This window comes from Sarcophilus harrisii, chromosome 3, assembly GCF_902635505.1.
Source record: "Sarcophilus harrisii chromosome 3, mSarHar1.11, whole genome shotgun sequence".
Taxonomy (NCBI): domain Eukaryota; kingdom Metazoa; phylum Chordata; class Mammalia; order Dasyuromorphia; family Dasyuridae; genus Sarcophilus; species Sarcophilus harrisii.
Window position 1 is genome coordinate 237207148 of NC_045428.1, and position 17909 is coordinate 237225056.

A 17909-nucleotide genomic window follows, 5' to 3' on the forward strand; every position below is an offset into this window, starting at 1 on the left:
GAACCTAACTTTAGACCCAACTAACATTATGGTGACAGGGAAAAATATTAAGTGCTCTTGGATAGGCCGAGAGAATATAATAAAGATGACAATACTCCCTAAACTAATCTATTTATTTAGTGCTATACCAATCAGACTTCCAAGAAAAAATTTAAAGATCTAGAAAAAATAACAACAAAATTCATATGGAAGAACAAAAGATCGAGAATCTCAAGGGAATTAATGAAAAAAAAAAATCAAATGAAGGTGGCCTAGCTGTACCTGATCTAAAACTATATTATAAAGCAGCAGTCACTAAAACCATTTGGTATTGGCTAAGAAATAGATTAGTTGATCAGTGGAATAGGTTAAGGTCACAAGACAAAATAATCAACTATAGCAATCTAGTGTTAGACAAACCCAAAGATCCTAACTTTTGGGATTAAGAATTCATTATTTGACAAAAACTGCTGGGATAACTGGAAATTAGTATGGCAGAAATTAGGCATGGACCCACACTTAACACCACATACCAAGATAAGATTAAAATGGGTCCATGATTTAGGTATAAAGAACGAGATTATAAATAAATTAGAAGAACATAGCATAGTTTATTTCTCAGACTTGTGGAGGAGGAAGAAATTTGTGACCAAAGATGAACTAGAGACCATTATTGATCACAAAATAGAAAATTTTGATTACATCAAATTAAAAAGGCTTTGTACAAACAAAACTAATGTAAACAAGATTAGAAGGGAAGCAACAAACTGGGAAAACATCTTCATAGTTAAAGGTTCTGATAAAGGCCTCATTTCCAAAATATATAGAGAATTGACTCTAATTTATAAGAAATCAAGCCATTCTCCAATTGATAAATGGTCAAAGGATATGAACAGACAATTTTCAGATGATGAAATTGAAACTATTTCCACTCATATGAAAGAATGCTCCAAACCACTATTGATCAGAGAAATGCAAATTAAGACAACTCTGAGATACCACTACACACCTGTCAGATTGGCTAAGATGACAGGAAAAAATAATGATGAATGTTGGAGGGGATACGGGAAAACTGGGATACTGATGCATTTTTGGTGGAGTCGTGAACGAATCCAACCATTTTGAAGAGCAATCTGGAATTATGCCCCAAAAGTTATCAAACTGTGCATACCCTTTGATCCATCAGTGCTACTACTGGGCTTATACCCCAAAGAGATACTAAAGAAGGGAAAGAGACCTGTATGTGCAAAAATGTTTATGGCAGTCCTGTTTGTAGTGGCTAGAAACTGGAAAATGAATAGATGCCCATCAATTGGAGAATGGTTGGGTAAAATTGTGGTATATGAATGTTATGGAATATTACTGTTCTGTAAGAAAGGACCAGCAGGATGAATACAGAGAGGCTTGGAGAGACTTACATGAACTGATGCTAAGTGAAATGAGCAGAACCAGGAGATCATTATATACCTCAACAACGATACTGTATGAGGATGTATTCTGATGGAAGTGGATTTCTTTGACAAAGAGAAGATCTAACTCAGTTTCAATTGATCAATGATGGACAGAAGCAGCTACACCCAAAGAAAGAACACTGGGAAATGAATATAAACTGTTTGCATTCTTGTTTTTCTTCCCGGGTTATTTCTACCTTCTGAATCCAATTCTCCCTGTGCAATAAGAGAACTGTTCGGTTCTACACACATATATTCTATCTAGGATATACTGTGACATATTCAACATGTAGAGGATTGCTTGCCATCTGGGGGAGCGGGGGAAAAGAGAGAGGGGAAAAATCGGAACAGAAGTGAGTGCAAGGGATAATGTTGTAAAAAATTACTCTGGCATGGGTTCTATCAGTAAAAAGTTATTAAAAAAAATAAAGAATATATGACATACAATAGTATGCCTAGCATCAAAAAGAAAAAAAAAAAAAAAGAAAGAAAGTATAACTGTTTTATGGGTGCAGTGTATTGTTTTACTAGTTTTGTGGGTTAAATATGTTCAGAACTATTAAAAATAAAATTTTGGAATGGGATCTGGGGTTATTCACTGTTTTACACACCCTGTGTACTTCTAATCCTCACATGTCAAAGGATGACTAAACAGTGCCTCCAATTCTATTCTTTCACTCTCTTCTAAACCCTCTGCAATCTGGCTTCTGACATCATTCAAATTTGAAACTGCTCTCTAAATACTTGCCATGATCTTTTTAATCAATCCCCATCCCACTTTGACCACTCTGAAGCATATAACACAGTTGATAAGCTGTTCAATAAATTCCAATGTTTCCCTATGATCTTCAGAATCAAATACAAACTCATCTGTTTGGCTTTTAAAGTCTTTCCTAACCTAGCCCTATATTTTTCTTATACCTTACTCCCTTTCCATGTATTTTATGATCAAGTGATACTGTCTTTCCTGATGTTCCTCACACAAAACACTCCTTCCCAGCTCTGGGCATTTTCATTGTCTGTTCCCCATAAGTGGAACATTCTCCTTCCTTGTCTCTACCTCTTATCTTGCTTTATGTCTCAGCTAAGTCTAACCTTCTAGAAAAAGCCTTATCTAGTTCTCAATTTTAATGCTTTCCTTCTGAGATCTCTAACTTATCTTGCTTAATCTTGTTTGTACATAGCTGTTTCATGTTGTTAAAATTAGATTGTGAGTTCTTAAAGACAGAAACTAGGTTGTTGTTGTTTTTTACCTGTCTTTATATCCTTAGTGCTTAGCACAGTGCTTAGGACATGGTAGGCACTCAATAAATGATTAATTCATTAACTTGAATTTCTCCTCCTGGATCCCCTTTCCTCTCTGGATTTTTTGTGACACTGCTTCCATGTATTCTTATTTGACCATCTCATGTCCTCTATGGATGCTCCCTCCCTAGGGTTCTGTCATGGGTCCTTGTCTCCTTTTTTCTATATATTCTCTCATTTTATGATCTTATCAGCTCCCATGGGTTCATTTATCTTTAAGAAAAAATTGTCTAGATCTATATAGACACTTCCAGTCTTTCTCCTAAGTTCTAGTCTTACATCATCAACTAGTTATTAGACATTTCAAATTTGATGTCCCATGTTCAAACATGATATAACATGTTCAAAGCATATTGACTAGGTTCTCAGCCAGTCTTAGTATCATTCCAGGTCCTGTGACAGGTTGCATGTTGGAAGATCTGGGAACTTCTTAGCTCTCTTGATACTGATTTATGATGATGACCAATAATAATTTTAAAGGTTTCATCATCATTTATTTGGTGGATCTGATGCTAATGATACTGTTCCTGCCTATCAATTGTTTTTACTTCATTAGCCTTATGAACTGAATGAAGGAGCTGTTTTATACTATATAAAACCCTTTATTGTTAGTTTTTTTTCTCCCTAAATTGTTTAAATAGTGAATGATCACTTAGAAATTATTTAGAACTCGCCTTGGTCTATGAAACAAAACCTCCCCGTCTTTAGGAGATTCATCAAGGATGGTACCAAATTGTGGCTCCTTTAGAAGTCTACTGAAGGGTTACCGGCCTCTTTCTTTTATAGCGCTGAATTAAACACTCAAACTTCAACTTCATTCAGAGATTAGAAATTATGAATAAATCAGCTAAAAGGATTTCCTTTTTCCCCATATGAATTCCTGTTTGTCAAAATACACACACACACACACACACACACACACACACACACACACACACACATACACACACTTTCCTTTTCCCCCAGAATAGTTAGGTAGCTACTTCCCAAAAATAGTTTATTACAGTAAGGAATAAAGTTCTGGTGCTTCCAAACAATATTGGGTAGTATACAACCTTGAGTGTGTACATATCCAAATACATACACACACATGCATGCACACACACACACACACACACATATATATATATATATATATATACCCCATGTATATGTATGTATCTAATAGATATAACCATTAATAAGCCAAGCAATATAATACTTAGTCCTCAAAAACAGAGTGTACTTTTAGGTCATCCAAGGCTATAATCTTATTTTTTCAAAAGAAAAAATGGGTAGGCTCTGTAAATGAGTCCCATCCAAAAACTACTATACTACTAATTTTATATCTGAAGCAGTGAGAGAGTACTGAGATAGAAAATACATAAAATCACTAAACTCATCTTTAAAAAAAAAAAAACAACTCACTCTCTCTTGCTTACCTCCACTGAGGAATAGCTAAAGAGGGAATTCATCTTTAGGGGACTGAATATGGAAAACTCCTGTTTATTTACCTAAAAATGGACAAGGGTCAATCTCCATCTGAATTTTGGATTTAATCAACTTTGCAGGAGCCCATAATTTGTAACTTCTCCCAGTAAATGGAACTCAACAATCTGACAAATACTTCAAACTATCCCATTAGGACATTGATGCATTGTTGGTGGAGTTGTGAACGAATCCAACCATTTTGGAGAGTAGTTTGGAACTATGCTCAAAAAGTTATCAAACTGTGCATACCCTTTGATCCAGCAGTGTTACTACTGGGCTTATATCCCAAAGAGAGTATAAAGAAGGGAAAGGGACCTGTATGTGCACGAATGTTTGTGGCAGCCCTTTTTGTAGTGGCTAGAAACTGGAAACGGAATGGATGTCCATCAGTTGGAGAATGGCTGAATAAATTGTGGTATAAATATTATGGAATATTACTGTTCTGTAAGAAATGACCAACAGGATGATTTCAGAAAGGCCTGGAGAGACTTACACGAACTGATGCTGAGTGAAATGAGCAGGACCAGGAGATCATTATATACTTCAACAACAATACTATATGATGACCAGTTCTGATGGACCTGGCCATCCTCAGCAACGAGATCAACCAAATCATTTCCAATGGAGCAGTAATGAACTGAACCAACTATGCCCAGAGAAAGAACTTTGGGAGATAACTAAAAACCATTACATTGAATTCCCAATCCCTATATTTATGCCCACCTGCATTTTTGATTTCCTTCACAAGCTAATTGTACAATATTTCAGAGTCTGATTCTTTTTATATAGCAAAATAATGTTTTAGTCATGTATACTTATTGTGTATCTAATTTATATTTTAATGTATTTAACATCTACTGGTCATCCTGCCATCTAGGGGAGAGGGTGGGGGGTAAGAGGTGAAAAATTGGAACAAGAGGTTTGGCAATTGTTAACGCTGTAAAGTTATCCATGCATATAACCTGTAAATAAAAGGCTATTTAAAAAAAAAAAAAAAACTATCCCCATTAGAATATATGCTTGTCGGCTACTCTAATAATTCATAGTCTTGCTTATATATATATATAGCATTGGGCCTGGATTCAGGTATACCTTAATTCAAATCCAACCCCAGAAACCAATTCACTATAAATCTGGACAAGTCACTTAACTTCTGTTTGCCTATTTCCTCAACTGTAAAAAGGTGATATGATACCAATACCACAGGGTTACTGAGAGAATCAAACGAGATAATACTTGTAAACCACTTGGCATAGTACCTGGCATATTGTAGGAATGTAAGAAATGCTTGTCTCTTTCCTTTCTACATACCCAAATTCCTAGGTATTAAAATCCTCTCACCCTCTGACCCATCCACTGGGTTAGGAATCAGGAAGCCTCATTGTCCTGAGTTCAGGTTAGGCCTCTGACACTAGCTATGTGGCACTGTCACTTAATCTTGTTTGCCTCAGTTCCTCATCTGTAAAATGAGTTGGAAAAGGAAATGGCAACTGATTCTAGTATCTCTATGAAAAAAAAACCCTAAATGGTGTTAAATGGATTGCATATATTTAACCTATATCAGACTGCTTGCTATAAGGCTGGACCTGATAATGACTAAGATCACTAAGAATAGCAAAATTAGCAAAAAGTGATAAAATTCAATGTTTGCAGGTTGTAAGGAAACAGGTATTGTACTGAAGAGATAGATGGTATAAACATTTTGGAGAATAACATGATAATATGCAATATGTCACAGAATTGATCCTATCTTTTGATATATTAATTTCTTTACTGAACTTTATCTTTAAAATACAATAATTAGAGAAATAGGGAATACTTCTAAATGTGTAGGGTGGTTTTACATAAGGGAAAACTAAAAAATTGGAATTAATAAACATCTAAAATTTGGAAGATGGTTAAATAATTTCTGGTGTATTAATGCTATATAATATTAATGGCATACTGTTAATGTCATGTTAATATTATTATGTAATGTAAAAAACAGAAATGTAAAACAAAAGTAAATGTGGAAGAACTTCTGAGGTGGTAAAAAAAAAAAAAATAGGACTGAATAATACATTCATTCACAATTATATTAAACCAAAATAACGTAAAAGTAGCAGCAAATAGTAATAGCTACATTTTATGTAGCACTTAATTATACAGGTAAAATATTGTTATTAACACCCAAATACAAGGCACAAGACTTTCACTCAACATTAAATGTCACTAAAAATAATATCAAGAAAGTGCAGAAAGAGAGGACTGCTAAAGCATTAATAACTCACCTGTCACAGCTCAGAGTAGCAATATATTGACCCAAGGGATCCCAGGTAACTCCTTGCACATAACTCTTGTGCTCATTAAATATGGAAACTTTTTGTCCTAGAAAAACACACAGAATAATATAAAACTTCTGCTCAAGTTTAAATGACAAATTACTAATTAATACTTTGCAATGTTCATTTGGAAACTAACCTAGTTCTTCTGGCTGTGATACTTGGTATATTGTTATTGAACTGTCATTTATGTGTTATATTATTTAATTTTTTGTGTTTATGTATTTTTCTCTCCAATTAGAACGCAAGGCTTTTGAGGGTAGGAACCCTATCTAGTTTATTTTTGTAGCACTTTTCCCTTCCAAATCTCTTCTCCCTTGCAAAGCACAATTCTTTTCACATATTAGATAATAAACAAAGAAGAGAAGTTGATCTGCATTGGTAGATGAAATTCCCTATTGTGACCTACATATTCCAAAGGAAAAAAAAGTCCAGAAGAATACCAAACAATTATTTTAATTGTAAAGCAAGCCATAAGTATTATACAACTAAAATTACACACCTTTGCCTATACTTAGATGCCAGAATTCTTTCTGTCTAAATCCTACTAGGAAATTGACATAAAGAGAAATGCTTCATTTCAAAGTTCAAAAAATTGTGTCTAAAGGCATTTGAGCCTTTCATATGTGAGACTTTTGATCACTTGAGGCAGAAAAAGGTTTTATAGTTAAAAAAAAAAAAAAAAGAATTAAATTAACTTAGGAAGGGGGCAGCTAGTTGGCACAGTGGATAGAGAACTAGTCCTAAAATCAGGAGGACCTAAGTTCAAATCTGGCCTCAGACACTTAACACTTCCTAGCTATGTGACCCTGGGCAAGTCACTTAACCCCAATTGCCTCAGCAAAAAAAAATTAACTTGGAAAGATATGAAGGGTATATGGAGAGTGTAGTAGCAAAAAGCAGCAGAAAAAGAACATTTGTTTATAGAAAAACAGATAAAATTCTAAGGTGAAGAAACAAGTTTTTCCATGAAAAGGACTGCTGCGAGAACCAAATAGAGAAAAGGATCTGTTAGGGGAAAGAGAACTGACTGGTCATCGTAGTTCATTCACTTGTACATAACTTTTTTTTTAAGAGACTTAAAGATTAAAGTCACAAAGTGGTAAATCAAACAACTATCTAGGGACCATGAGATGATTAAATAAGGACTTTTGGCTTCATAATTAACAAAGGGGGGATTTTTTGAGTTTTTCCTCTTAAAAGAAAGATGTATCACTGCCCTGGGAGGCTCATAATTGAGCCAGTAAGTATGTTGAAAAGTCCAGACAAGTAAGGAACAGACAGGATTAAGAAGGTTGGAAAGACCTGAGAAGACAAGTAGCAAAACAGTAGCAGACTAATAGGCTCCAGCCAGTATACTTGGGATCTGTTAATTTGAATCAAATAGTAATCAGAATTAATAAAAAAAAATAATAATAATAAAAAAAAAGGAGGGCAGAAGAAAAGCTGAAACTATCTGAGTTTATTCTGGTCATGAAATTAACCACTACATGAACAATAGCCAAATAGCCAAATCTGCAAGCAGGGGTGAGCAAAGGACAAAAAAAAAAAAAAAAAAAAAAAAAAAAAAAATTCTTTAACAATAATCTGATCCTAAAGAGAGATTCGATGGAACAGTGAATCAATCAATAAGAATTTTTAGTCTTTTTTTTAATAGTCTTTTTATACATTACTCCCCTAAATGTACTTTACATTGCAGCCATGCTGAGCTATTTACTATTCCTTAAACAAGATATTTGATATCTTTTTTTTTTTTTTTTTTTTTTTTGCCTTTGCAGTAAATAATCTCTCAGTCATTCAGGCTAATCCTAAGTGTTAAGGAAAAAAAGAAAAAGCAAAAACAGTCCCTGACCTCAAAGATCTTTATATAAAAATGAGGGATACTACATGTACATATATAGTAATAAAAAACATACAAAGTAGTTACAAAATAGCTTAGAGCAGAAGCCTTAGAGTGGAAAGCACCAGGAATTGAGGGACCAGAAAGCAGCCTCCTGAAGAAGGTAAGAGATGCAGGGAGGAAAAAGTATGTGTGCAAACAGGAAGTTGGCCAGTATAGTTGGATTTTACAGTGTATTTAGAGGAGAAGAGAAGGGAATATTGGAAAGACAATAAGGAGATGGAGTGGAAGAATTTTAAATAACAACCAAAACTTTTGTTTGATCATAGAGATTTCAGGGAATCTCTGAGGTGTACTGAGTATGGGAATGTCATGACTAGATCTGACTTTTAGGAAGATAACTTTGGCAGCTGTATAGAGGATGGGTTGCAGAGGAGAAAGATAAAACAGAGAGACCAATTAGGAGACTATTATAATATTATAGTCTTGAAGTAATGAAAGCCTAAGCCACAGTGGTATGATGAGAAAGTGAAAGATATCATGAAGATTTGACAACTGAGTGGATACGTGAGGTGAGTGAGTGTGTGTAGTGTTCTGGTTAGTTTTTTGGAGGTCTCTGGAGCAGCCTTCTTTTAAGTAGAGTAATCACCATGAGAATAGTCAGACATTAAAGTCCAAATTCTTTATTGTCTCCTCGCCTCAGATTAGTTTGGTCTCAGTGGAGGAAATGCAGGAGGACAGACCAGCCACATGGTGGTGTGAGATGGAGTGAATCTCTCTTCTTGGCTCCAAGAACTAGAGTTCCCACCTCCAATCCTCTGTCTTCTCCAAGTCTGATCCTGGCTGAGTTTGTCCCAGTTTATATGCTCTATTATAGTTAGATTATTTACAGTATACCGAGTATAAACCAATCTTTCTATCACTAGGGAACCATTATTTGTGGTAAGATTAAAATCAATCATACTGAATTAGAGAACTATTAAGCACCATGCTAAACTAGAAAACCATTGTCTTATCAATTCCACTGAGTTAGCATCTTTGTAAGAATTCTTGTTGCAAATACAGAGTTCTGGCCCATAATAAATGAGGAGTTGAGGATCACAAAGTAGTTGCAGACCACAGTGACAATGTGAATGGCTATACCTTTAACAGTAAAAGAGTTCAGAAGCTATACAGGTCTGAGGGGAAGGAGGGGCATCTTTAAATGCATCTCCATTTTGTTTGTTTTTTTCCTTAGAGCCATGAGAAGAAATGAAGCATCCCTTAGTCAAACTAGAACAATGGAGAGTACTGAATCAATTCTTCAACACCACTAAGTCAATTTCATTCTTGACAAGAGATTTTGTGTAAAGAAAGATTAGCTTTCCTAGCTGTTTTTTGCTACAAGACTCTTCTATTCTCATTGTTGTCATGGAAGAAGACCCTTTCCCTGAATGCCTTTCTATCTGATTCTCTTTAACACTAATGGTTATTTAGGATTCTTGGCAATCTCACCAAGCATTCTGGTGACCAAATGAGAAAGCCAATGCACTACCTACTGCCAAGTTCAACTGCCATCTTCAAGTAATAAAAATTTTATCCCCACCATTGAAAAGTGGACCACTTGATTAAATCTACTGAAAGTTTTTTGTTTTTCTTTTGCTTAGTGCTTTTAATTTCCATGTAGGAGGGACTTTATGTAGTTATTTGGTATTCCCCTTATTTTCCAAAGACAAAAATGCCAAAAGAAATTCATTAAAGTTACCTTTGCCAACATCCCATATAATAGCTGTATTATCGACAGAAGCAGAAGCCATTAAATTTCCATCAGTCATCCAGCAAATATCATATACGTCTTCTAAGTGTCCCCTGGAATGCAAATTAGAGGGAACAATATATTACATATTATCTTAGCAGAGTGGTTCTTTAAATGTAAACTATTTTAAACAAAGCTATTTTGTTTTATAAGTATATCAGAATAAAATTTCTTTAAACAAAATTCTATTGGTTTAGAGACTACATATTCATATATAGCTACAGTCAGTTACATTAAAACAAAATGTCACTTAAAAAGCAAGCAAATTTAATTCAATTTTGTACTGAGACATTTTAATTTTTTCAAAAAATTTTCCTTCATGATCTAAGCAAATGTTTAAAGCAAATTTATATTTACCAAAATATGTATTATGTTGAAATGTAAAAAAAGATATCTCTGTCATATATCATAAAGTTACCTTAATGTTTTAATGACAGCCCAATTCTCCTTATTCAGTTGTTCTTCATCTTCATCCTGAAATGCAATTTGTTCTGGCTCCTTGTTATCATTAACCTTCCACAACAAAATGGCAGCATCTGTGGGGTATTTGATTTGATTATAAACCATATTTCATTGGAGAACACCCAGAAAGTGAATTCAATTTACAAAATGGGCAGCATCCTAAACCCAGTAAAAATCCTGGTAAGTTGTCAAAGGCCCAAAAAAGTTGCTTCAGATCATGTCAGGGGTAAGATATGAATTTAATTAAGTCTCTGATTTCCAAGTCCAGAACCCTAGGCACCTCTGTTAGTCAACCTACATATTATTACTATAAATTATTTTGGAAACAGCTTTTTGATATTTTAGTGGAAATAAAAGATAAAAATATTTCAATTTTCTTTCAAACTCTTTATCCCTATTAAGCATACGCAGAAAATACAAATCAATTTGTTATCAAAGTAGAAAAAGTTCAACTCAAGGGAGAAAGAGATAAAGATATTAAACTATTTTTATTTTGCCAAGATAAGGAGTTTAATTCTTATTAGGAAACTATGTATTCATCACTTTCTCATTATTTAGAATGGGTATCTATAGATTTCAAAAGCATGACAAACAATATCTATCTCCCATTCTAAGATCAAAATACATTTGATCCTTTCAGCTATTAATTTCAGCTTTTTGATGGCCCAGGAAAAGACAAGCAGAGTGACTGGTTTAAGATTCAAAATGTGTTTAAATCTTCACCTTCAAATATATATATATAGAGAGAGAGAGAGAATGGTCAAAGGATATGAACAGACAATTCTCAGATGAAGAAATTGAAACTATTTCTAGTCATATGAAAAGATGCTCCAAGTCATTATTAATCAGAGACTTGCAAATTAAGACAACTCTAAAATACCACTACACACCTGTCAGATTGGCTAAGATGACAGGAAAAAATAATGATGATTGTTGGAGGGGATGTGGGAAAACTGGGACATTGATGCATTGTTGGTGGAGTTGTGAACGAATCCAACCATTTTGGAGAGTAGTTTGGAACTATGCTCAAAAAGTAATCAAACTGTGCATACCCTTTGATCCAGCAGTGTTACTACTGGGATTATATCCCAAAGAGATTATAAAGAAGGGAAAGGGACCTGTATGTGCACGAATGTTTGTGGCAGCCCTCTTTGTAGTGGCTAGAAACTGGAAACTGAGTGGATGCCCATCAGTTGGAGAATGGCTGAATAAATTGTGGTATATGAATATTATGGAATATTACTGTTCTGTAAGAAATGACCAACAGGATGATTTCAGAAAGGCCTGGAGAGACTTACAGGAACTGATGCTGAGTGAAATGAGCAGGACCAAGAGATCATTATATACTTCAACAACAAGACTATATGATGACCAGTTCTGATGGACCTGGCCATCCTCAGCAACGAGATCAACCAAATCATTTCTAATGGAGCAGTAATGAACTGAACTAGCTATACCCAGAAAAAGAACTCTGGGAGATGACTAAAAACCATTACATTGAATTCCCAATCCCTATATTTATGCACACCTGAATTTTTTATTTCCTTCACAAGCTAATTGTACAATATTTCAGAGTCTGATTCTTTTTCTACAGCAAAATAACGTTTTGGTCATCTATACTTATTGTGTATCTAATTTAAATTTTAATGTATTTAACATCTACTGGTCATGGTGCCATCTAGGGGAAGGGTGGGGGGGTAAGAGGTGAAAAATTGGAACAAGAGGTTTGGCAATTGTTAATGCTGTAAAGTTACCCATGCATATATCCTGTAAATAAAAGGCTATTAAATTTAAAAAAAAAATATATATATATATATATAGAATTAGTTGTCAATTCCTCTCACTTTTATTTATACTATATCTCTCTTATCTGCTACGGTACTAACTCAACCTCATTATACCCATACTAGTTCTTGGCTGAATTACTATTAAAATCTCCAAAGTTATCTCATTGCTTTCAATCTTATACATCTTCTATCTAATTTTCACAAAATTTCTTAGGTCATTTTTTAAAATAATTTAAATTTTTTCCCCTAGTCATGTGACCCTGGGCAAGTCACTTAACCCCAATTGCCTCATCAATAAATAAATAGATAGATAGATAGATAAAAATAAAAAATAAAATTTTTTTTAAATCTTATGTTGGGGCCCAAAACTTGCAGTAGCTCCCTACTGGCTATACAAACTCTCTAGTAGGGCATTTAATGCTCCCTACAAACTTGAACCAATCAATCTTTCCAGGGTTATTTCATAGTAGCCATTTTGTGTTCTTTGTATACCAACCATGTTTTCCCTAACCCTGTATACTGCTTTCGCCCATTAGACTATAAGCTCTTTGAAGGCAGGAACTTTTTGCCTTTCCAAATTTGTATCCCTGCTGTTTATTATAATACAATAATAAATGTTCATTGACTAACTGAACTCATTCTAAACCTTACTTCCAAGCATTCACAAAGATCAGGTCTGTACCTAAAAAATATCTGCTCATCTCTGTCTATAGAGATTTTATTTTTATTTTTAAGACCTAGCTTAGATTTAGAACTAAGTCCAAAGGGCAATAAAACTGGATACCTTTTGATCCAGCAGTGTCACTAATCAAAGAGAACTTAATAGAGGGAAAAGGACCCACATCTGCAAAATAGTTTCACAGAAACTCTTTTTGTAGCAGCAAGGGATTAGAAACAGAGTGGATGCCTATCAATTGGGGAACAGTTGAATAAACTATGGTATATGAATGTAATGTAAAATTATTTTCTAAAATGATCATGAGCAGGTTGACTTCAGAAAAACCTAGAAAAACTTATTGATGCTGAGAGAAGTGAGCAGAACTAAAAGAACACAGTAACAGCAAGATTATGTGATGAGCAACTATGACAAATTTAGATCCTGTCAGCAGTACGGTGAACCAAGGATAATTCCAATACCTTGGGATGGTAAATACCATCTGCATCTAGAGAGAAAACTGTGGAGAATGAATGTGACTCGAAGATTACATTTTCATCTTTTTGACTGTTTGCTTGCTTTCTTTTTTGTAAGTTTTCCCCTTTTGCTTTTAATTGGAACATGACAGATTTGGAAATATATTTAAAAGTAGTGTGTGGGAACCAGGAGATCATTATATACCTCAACAACGATACTGTATGAGGATGTATTCTGATGGAAGTGGATATCTTTGACAAAGAGAAGATTTAACTCGGTTTCAATTGATCAACGATGGACAAAAGCAGCTACAACCAAAGAACACTGGGAATTGAATGTAAACTGCTTGCATTTTTGTTTTTCTTCCCGGGTTATTTATACTTTCCAAATCCAATTCTCCCTGTGCAACAAGAGAACTCTTCTGTTCTGCACACATATATTGTATCTAAGATATACTGTAACCTATTTAACATGTATAAAACTGCTTGCCATCTGGAGGAGGGGGTGGAGGGAGGGAGGGGAAAAATTGGAACAGAAGTGAGTTCAAGGGATAATGTTGTAAAAAATTACCCTGGCATGGGTTCTGTCAATAAAAAGTTATTAAAAAAAAAAAAAAAAAAAGTAGTGTATGGGTGTATAGAGAGGGGGAGGGGGGGAGAGGCGAGAGAGAGAGAGGCGAGAGAGAGAGAGAGAGAGAGAGAAAGAATATATCAAGTTGCTTGCCATCTGAGGGAGGGAGGAGGTAAAGAAAGGAGGTAAGGAAATCTTATAAAAATGAATACTGAAAACTATCTTTGTATGTATTTGGGAAAATGAAATACTACTAAGGAGAAAAAAAAAAGACCTAGATCAGATGCTATCTTTTTCACGATCCTTCCAAATGAAAGGAACCTCCCCTTTGTACCTATTACATTCTACCTTGAATCAAAAGATCAGACAATTGATAGTTCCAAGGAACCAAGGTCTCTAGTGCGTATTATCTTCCCCCATTAAATTTCATTTTTCTTCAAAAGAAGTACTATCATTTTTCATTTTTGTATCACCATCATCTAATACAAGCACCTATTATATGTCATTATATATGCTAAATGGAATTATTGAATTTTTAAAAAGCTTTTTCCCAAAACACATTTTCTATTTTTACTTGAGGCTTGAAGTAAGATAGCTTCTAGAAATACATACTAAATGTAACATCAAATATAACTCACCATCTCCTCCAGATGCTAAGATTTCACCATTAGGAGAAAACCGAACAACATTCACTGCTTTGGTATGTCGAGCAAGATTGGACAAAAATTCTACAATGGCTTTTCCATCTGGTCCTTTTTCTACTTTCCAAATCTGTTTATCCCCCCCCCCCCCCAAAAAAGCATCATTATTAATATAATGACAGAAGCAAATAAACATAAGAAACAAAACAATTTCTCTTTTAAAGTATAAAATAAAAGCCCCTCTGAAATAAAAATAGCTTTTATTGTGTGATGTATATTAAATTAAATTTAAAAAAAGACAGCTTATCAGGGCATATATTCCATAGATATCATGCAAAAATCAAAAAAATTAGAAGATCTTTGTAACCACCACAAGTGGAGCTCTTCTGTTGAAGTTAGGGTAAAACAAGGAAAAGAATTGGCTAAGATAGACAGGTAGGAATCTGTACAACTTAGAGGTAGACATCACTGATCTTTTAGATTTATTATGGTTAAAAATGGCTTTCAGAAATGTTATTTCTGGAGCAGCTAAATGGCACAGTGAATAGAGAGCACTAGCCCTGGTGTCAGGAGGACCTGATTTCAGATACTTAATAATAGCTGTTTGACTGTGGTCAAGTTAACCCCAATTACCTTGCCAAAAAAATAAATGTTATTTTCCTTGGTTCTCAAAACACAATTGTGAGGTAGTCAGCATCGTTGGTCTCACAATGAAATTGGGCTTCAGAATAACTGACTGAGCCATTAATTTAATTTAAATTTAATTAGAATCAGCTAGATTCTAATTCTAAATAGTCACATAAAAATAATTGGCAGTGTGAGGCAGACAGGCAGTTCTATGTTCAAAGTCTCACCTGTTTTTTTATAATGTCTGTGAGACCCTGAGTAAATATTTACCTCTCATTGCTCTCAGGTGTCTAAGACTAGTTACCTAAGAGGTAGATGATTTGAGGGAAAGGCCTCTACAACTAATATAATCATAGTTCCAAACCAAAAAAGAAAACCGATTGGCATCATTTCACTTGTTTCTTACAATCTCCCGAGGCAGATCTCACAATTTATATTAACATCATTGTACAGATGAAATCAGAGAAGGGAATATGCATGTATATAGCATCTACTAAGAATCAGGCACTGGTTCAAAGCTTTTTTTTTTTTTTTTTTTTTTTTTAATTAATCTGATTCGATGAGGTAAGGGAACTAAGCATCAGAGAAGTCAAATGACTGGTCCACAGCTCCCACCCAGCCCGCCTACTCTTCCTTCCCCTCAACACACACAGTGTCAAGAGACTTAATTTAAGTTAAGTCTTTCAGATTTCAAGCCCAACACTCTATTCCCGCCGCTGGCGGGGTTCTATTCACCTTAACTATTACTTTTTCCTTAAATAACTTCGTTTCCTAATAAACAAATCTGAAAATTTTAAAAATAATTTGTACTAAATTAACTACTGCTAGAGTACAACTGAAAAAATAAAAAAGTAACCTTTTTCTTTCAACCTTGTTGGAAAATCTCACAGAGAGACCCTTTCATTTTGCAGAAAACAATATGGGACTAGATCCAGAATCTCCTGGCTTCCCAGTCAACGTTCTTTCCACAGATCAAGAACAGTTCCCCAATGTGAGATTCCTACTTTTTTTTTTTGGCCCACATTCGCTTTAAGAGAGGAGTTTAGCTCAAAGTGGAGTCCGTGGTTTGCTCCTTTCTTTTTATTTTTTTCTGCAAACACTGGACTCACCCGTACGGCTGTGTCTACTCCTGAAGAAGCCAGCCTATGAATTTTCCCATCAGTCCCATGCTGGAAGTCCAAGCTGTACACAGGTTCTTTGTTGTGCCAGGCTATTTCACAAGTAATGACCTTCATTCTCCTTTCGAACCTCACCTTCTGGGAGCGAGTTTTTTCCCTAATGACAGAGAATACCAAGACGCAAAGTTACTGGCGCAGGTTTCTGGAGAAGGCGCGCCCGGCTCCACTGTCATCCTGAGCGAGAGCAGAGACGCGCACACCTGGCAGTCCCAGGAGTCCCCCTCTTGCACCCTCACACCAGGACCACGAGAGGTACTGCCTAGACAGACCGAACCGCTCGCTCTCCTCTGTCCCACTACTCCGGTGGGGTGGGAGGGGGCGGAGACCGGAAGAGGGACAAAGGCCCAAACCAGGGCGCGGAGTAGCGAGCGGGGGAAGAGAAAAGAGAACTGGGGGGAATGCGGTTTCTTCCCGGGAATCTGGGGTCGGGAGGAGGGAGCCTCAGGCATTAGGAAACATGGATCCCGGGAATGAATTGCAACAGCGGCTATCTCCCGAGGTGCCATCTAATCAGATGCTAGCAGTCCGTCCTCTGCACCCCGCAGGTCGTGGAGACCCTCCTCCCGCCAAGTCCCCGAAAACAGTGCTCCCAGACACGGGGAAGCGGGGCCCAAATCTTCCCAACCCCGAATCCTCGCTCCGCCCGCATTTTGGCCAAACTAACCTCAGACGTGCTTTTTCCAGGTCTCAGCCCTGCCTCCAGGGGAACTGGGAAGAAGAGAGGCTCTCAGGGTCGGCGGGACACAAACCTTCTTTACTGCCGCCGCCGCCGGCGAGATTCCCGCGCTCGCGCTGACACCGCCCTCTTCGCTCACTGAGTGGCGGGAGCGGAGGGGCGGGCCCAGAGAAGGGGCGAGGCGGCCCTCGCACCGCCCCCGCGCGCGACCCCTCCATCTCACACGGACCCGCCCGCCGACGCAGTCGTTTTATTCCCTCGAGGTGCTTCCCATCGTCCTTCGCCCCCAAGGTAACGATTTAAGCCCGGTGCAAAGAGCTGTATAGGTAGTGCAGTTGGGTACTTTTAGGAAATTGAAACCCGAAATGTGTTACTTTTTTCCGTATCATCACAGTGCAAGTTAATGTGGTCCCTAGAAAAAAGCACCGAGTTGTGACATTCTATTGGCGACTCATGGGAAGCAAATTTCTCATCGATGAAAAAGCGCTTCCAGTTGTTAAACTTATAGGCATAACAGTCAAAGTACCCAACTGCTAATCATGAATCTTTTACGCACACCACCTATTTTCCCCATTGGATGAAAACAAAAATGGTGGGAAGAAAAATTTGGGAGATGGCAACATGTGCAAACCGCCCTAAGGGGAAGAGTGTGCTCAGTTTGTGGGACAGTTTAGA

General features: G+C 36.2%; 1 protein-coding gene across 1 annotated transcript in view; it reads right to left on the minus strand.

Annotated features, from left to right (window-relative positions):
• The window catches only part of CHAF1B (chromatin assembly factor 1 subunit B), a 41037-nt gene extending 23598 nt beyond the window's left edge, over positions 1 to 17439 (minus strand). The window contains exons 1-6 of the mRNA XM_023498859.2: positions 17223 to 17439; positions 16490 to 16655; positions 14751 to 14883; positions 10580 to 10697; positions 10111 to 10214; positions 6476 to 6572 (exon numbers count right to left, since the gene is read on the minus strand). Of these exons, the coding sequence (XP_023354627.1) occupies positions 6476 to 6572; positions 10111 to 10214; positions 10580 to 10697; positions 14751 to 14883; positions 16490 to 16615 (578 nt within the window). The 5' untranslated portion in view covers positions 16616 to 16655; positions 17223 to 17439. The remainder of the gene's footprint in view (positions 1 to 6475; positions 6573 to 10110; positions 10215 to 10579; positions 10698 to 14750; positions 14884 to 16489; positions 16656 to 17222) is intronic.
• Between the last annotated feature and the right edge of the window lie 470 nt (positions 17440 to 17909).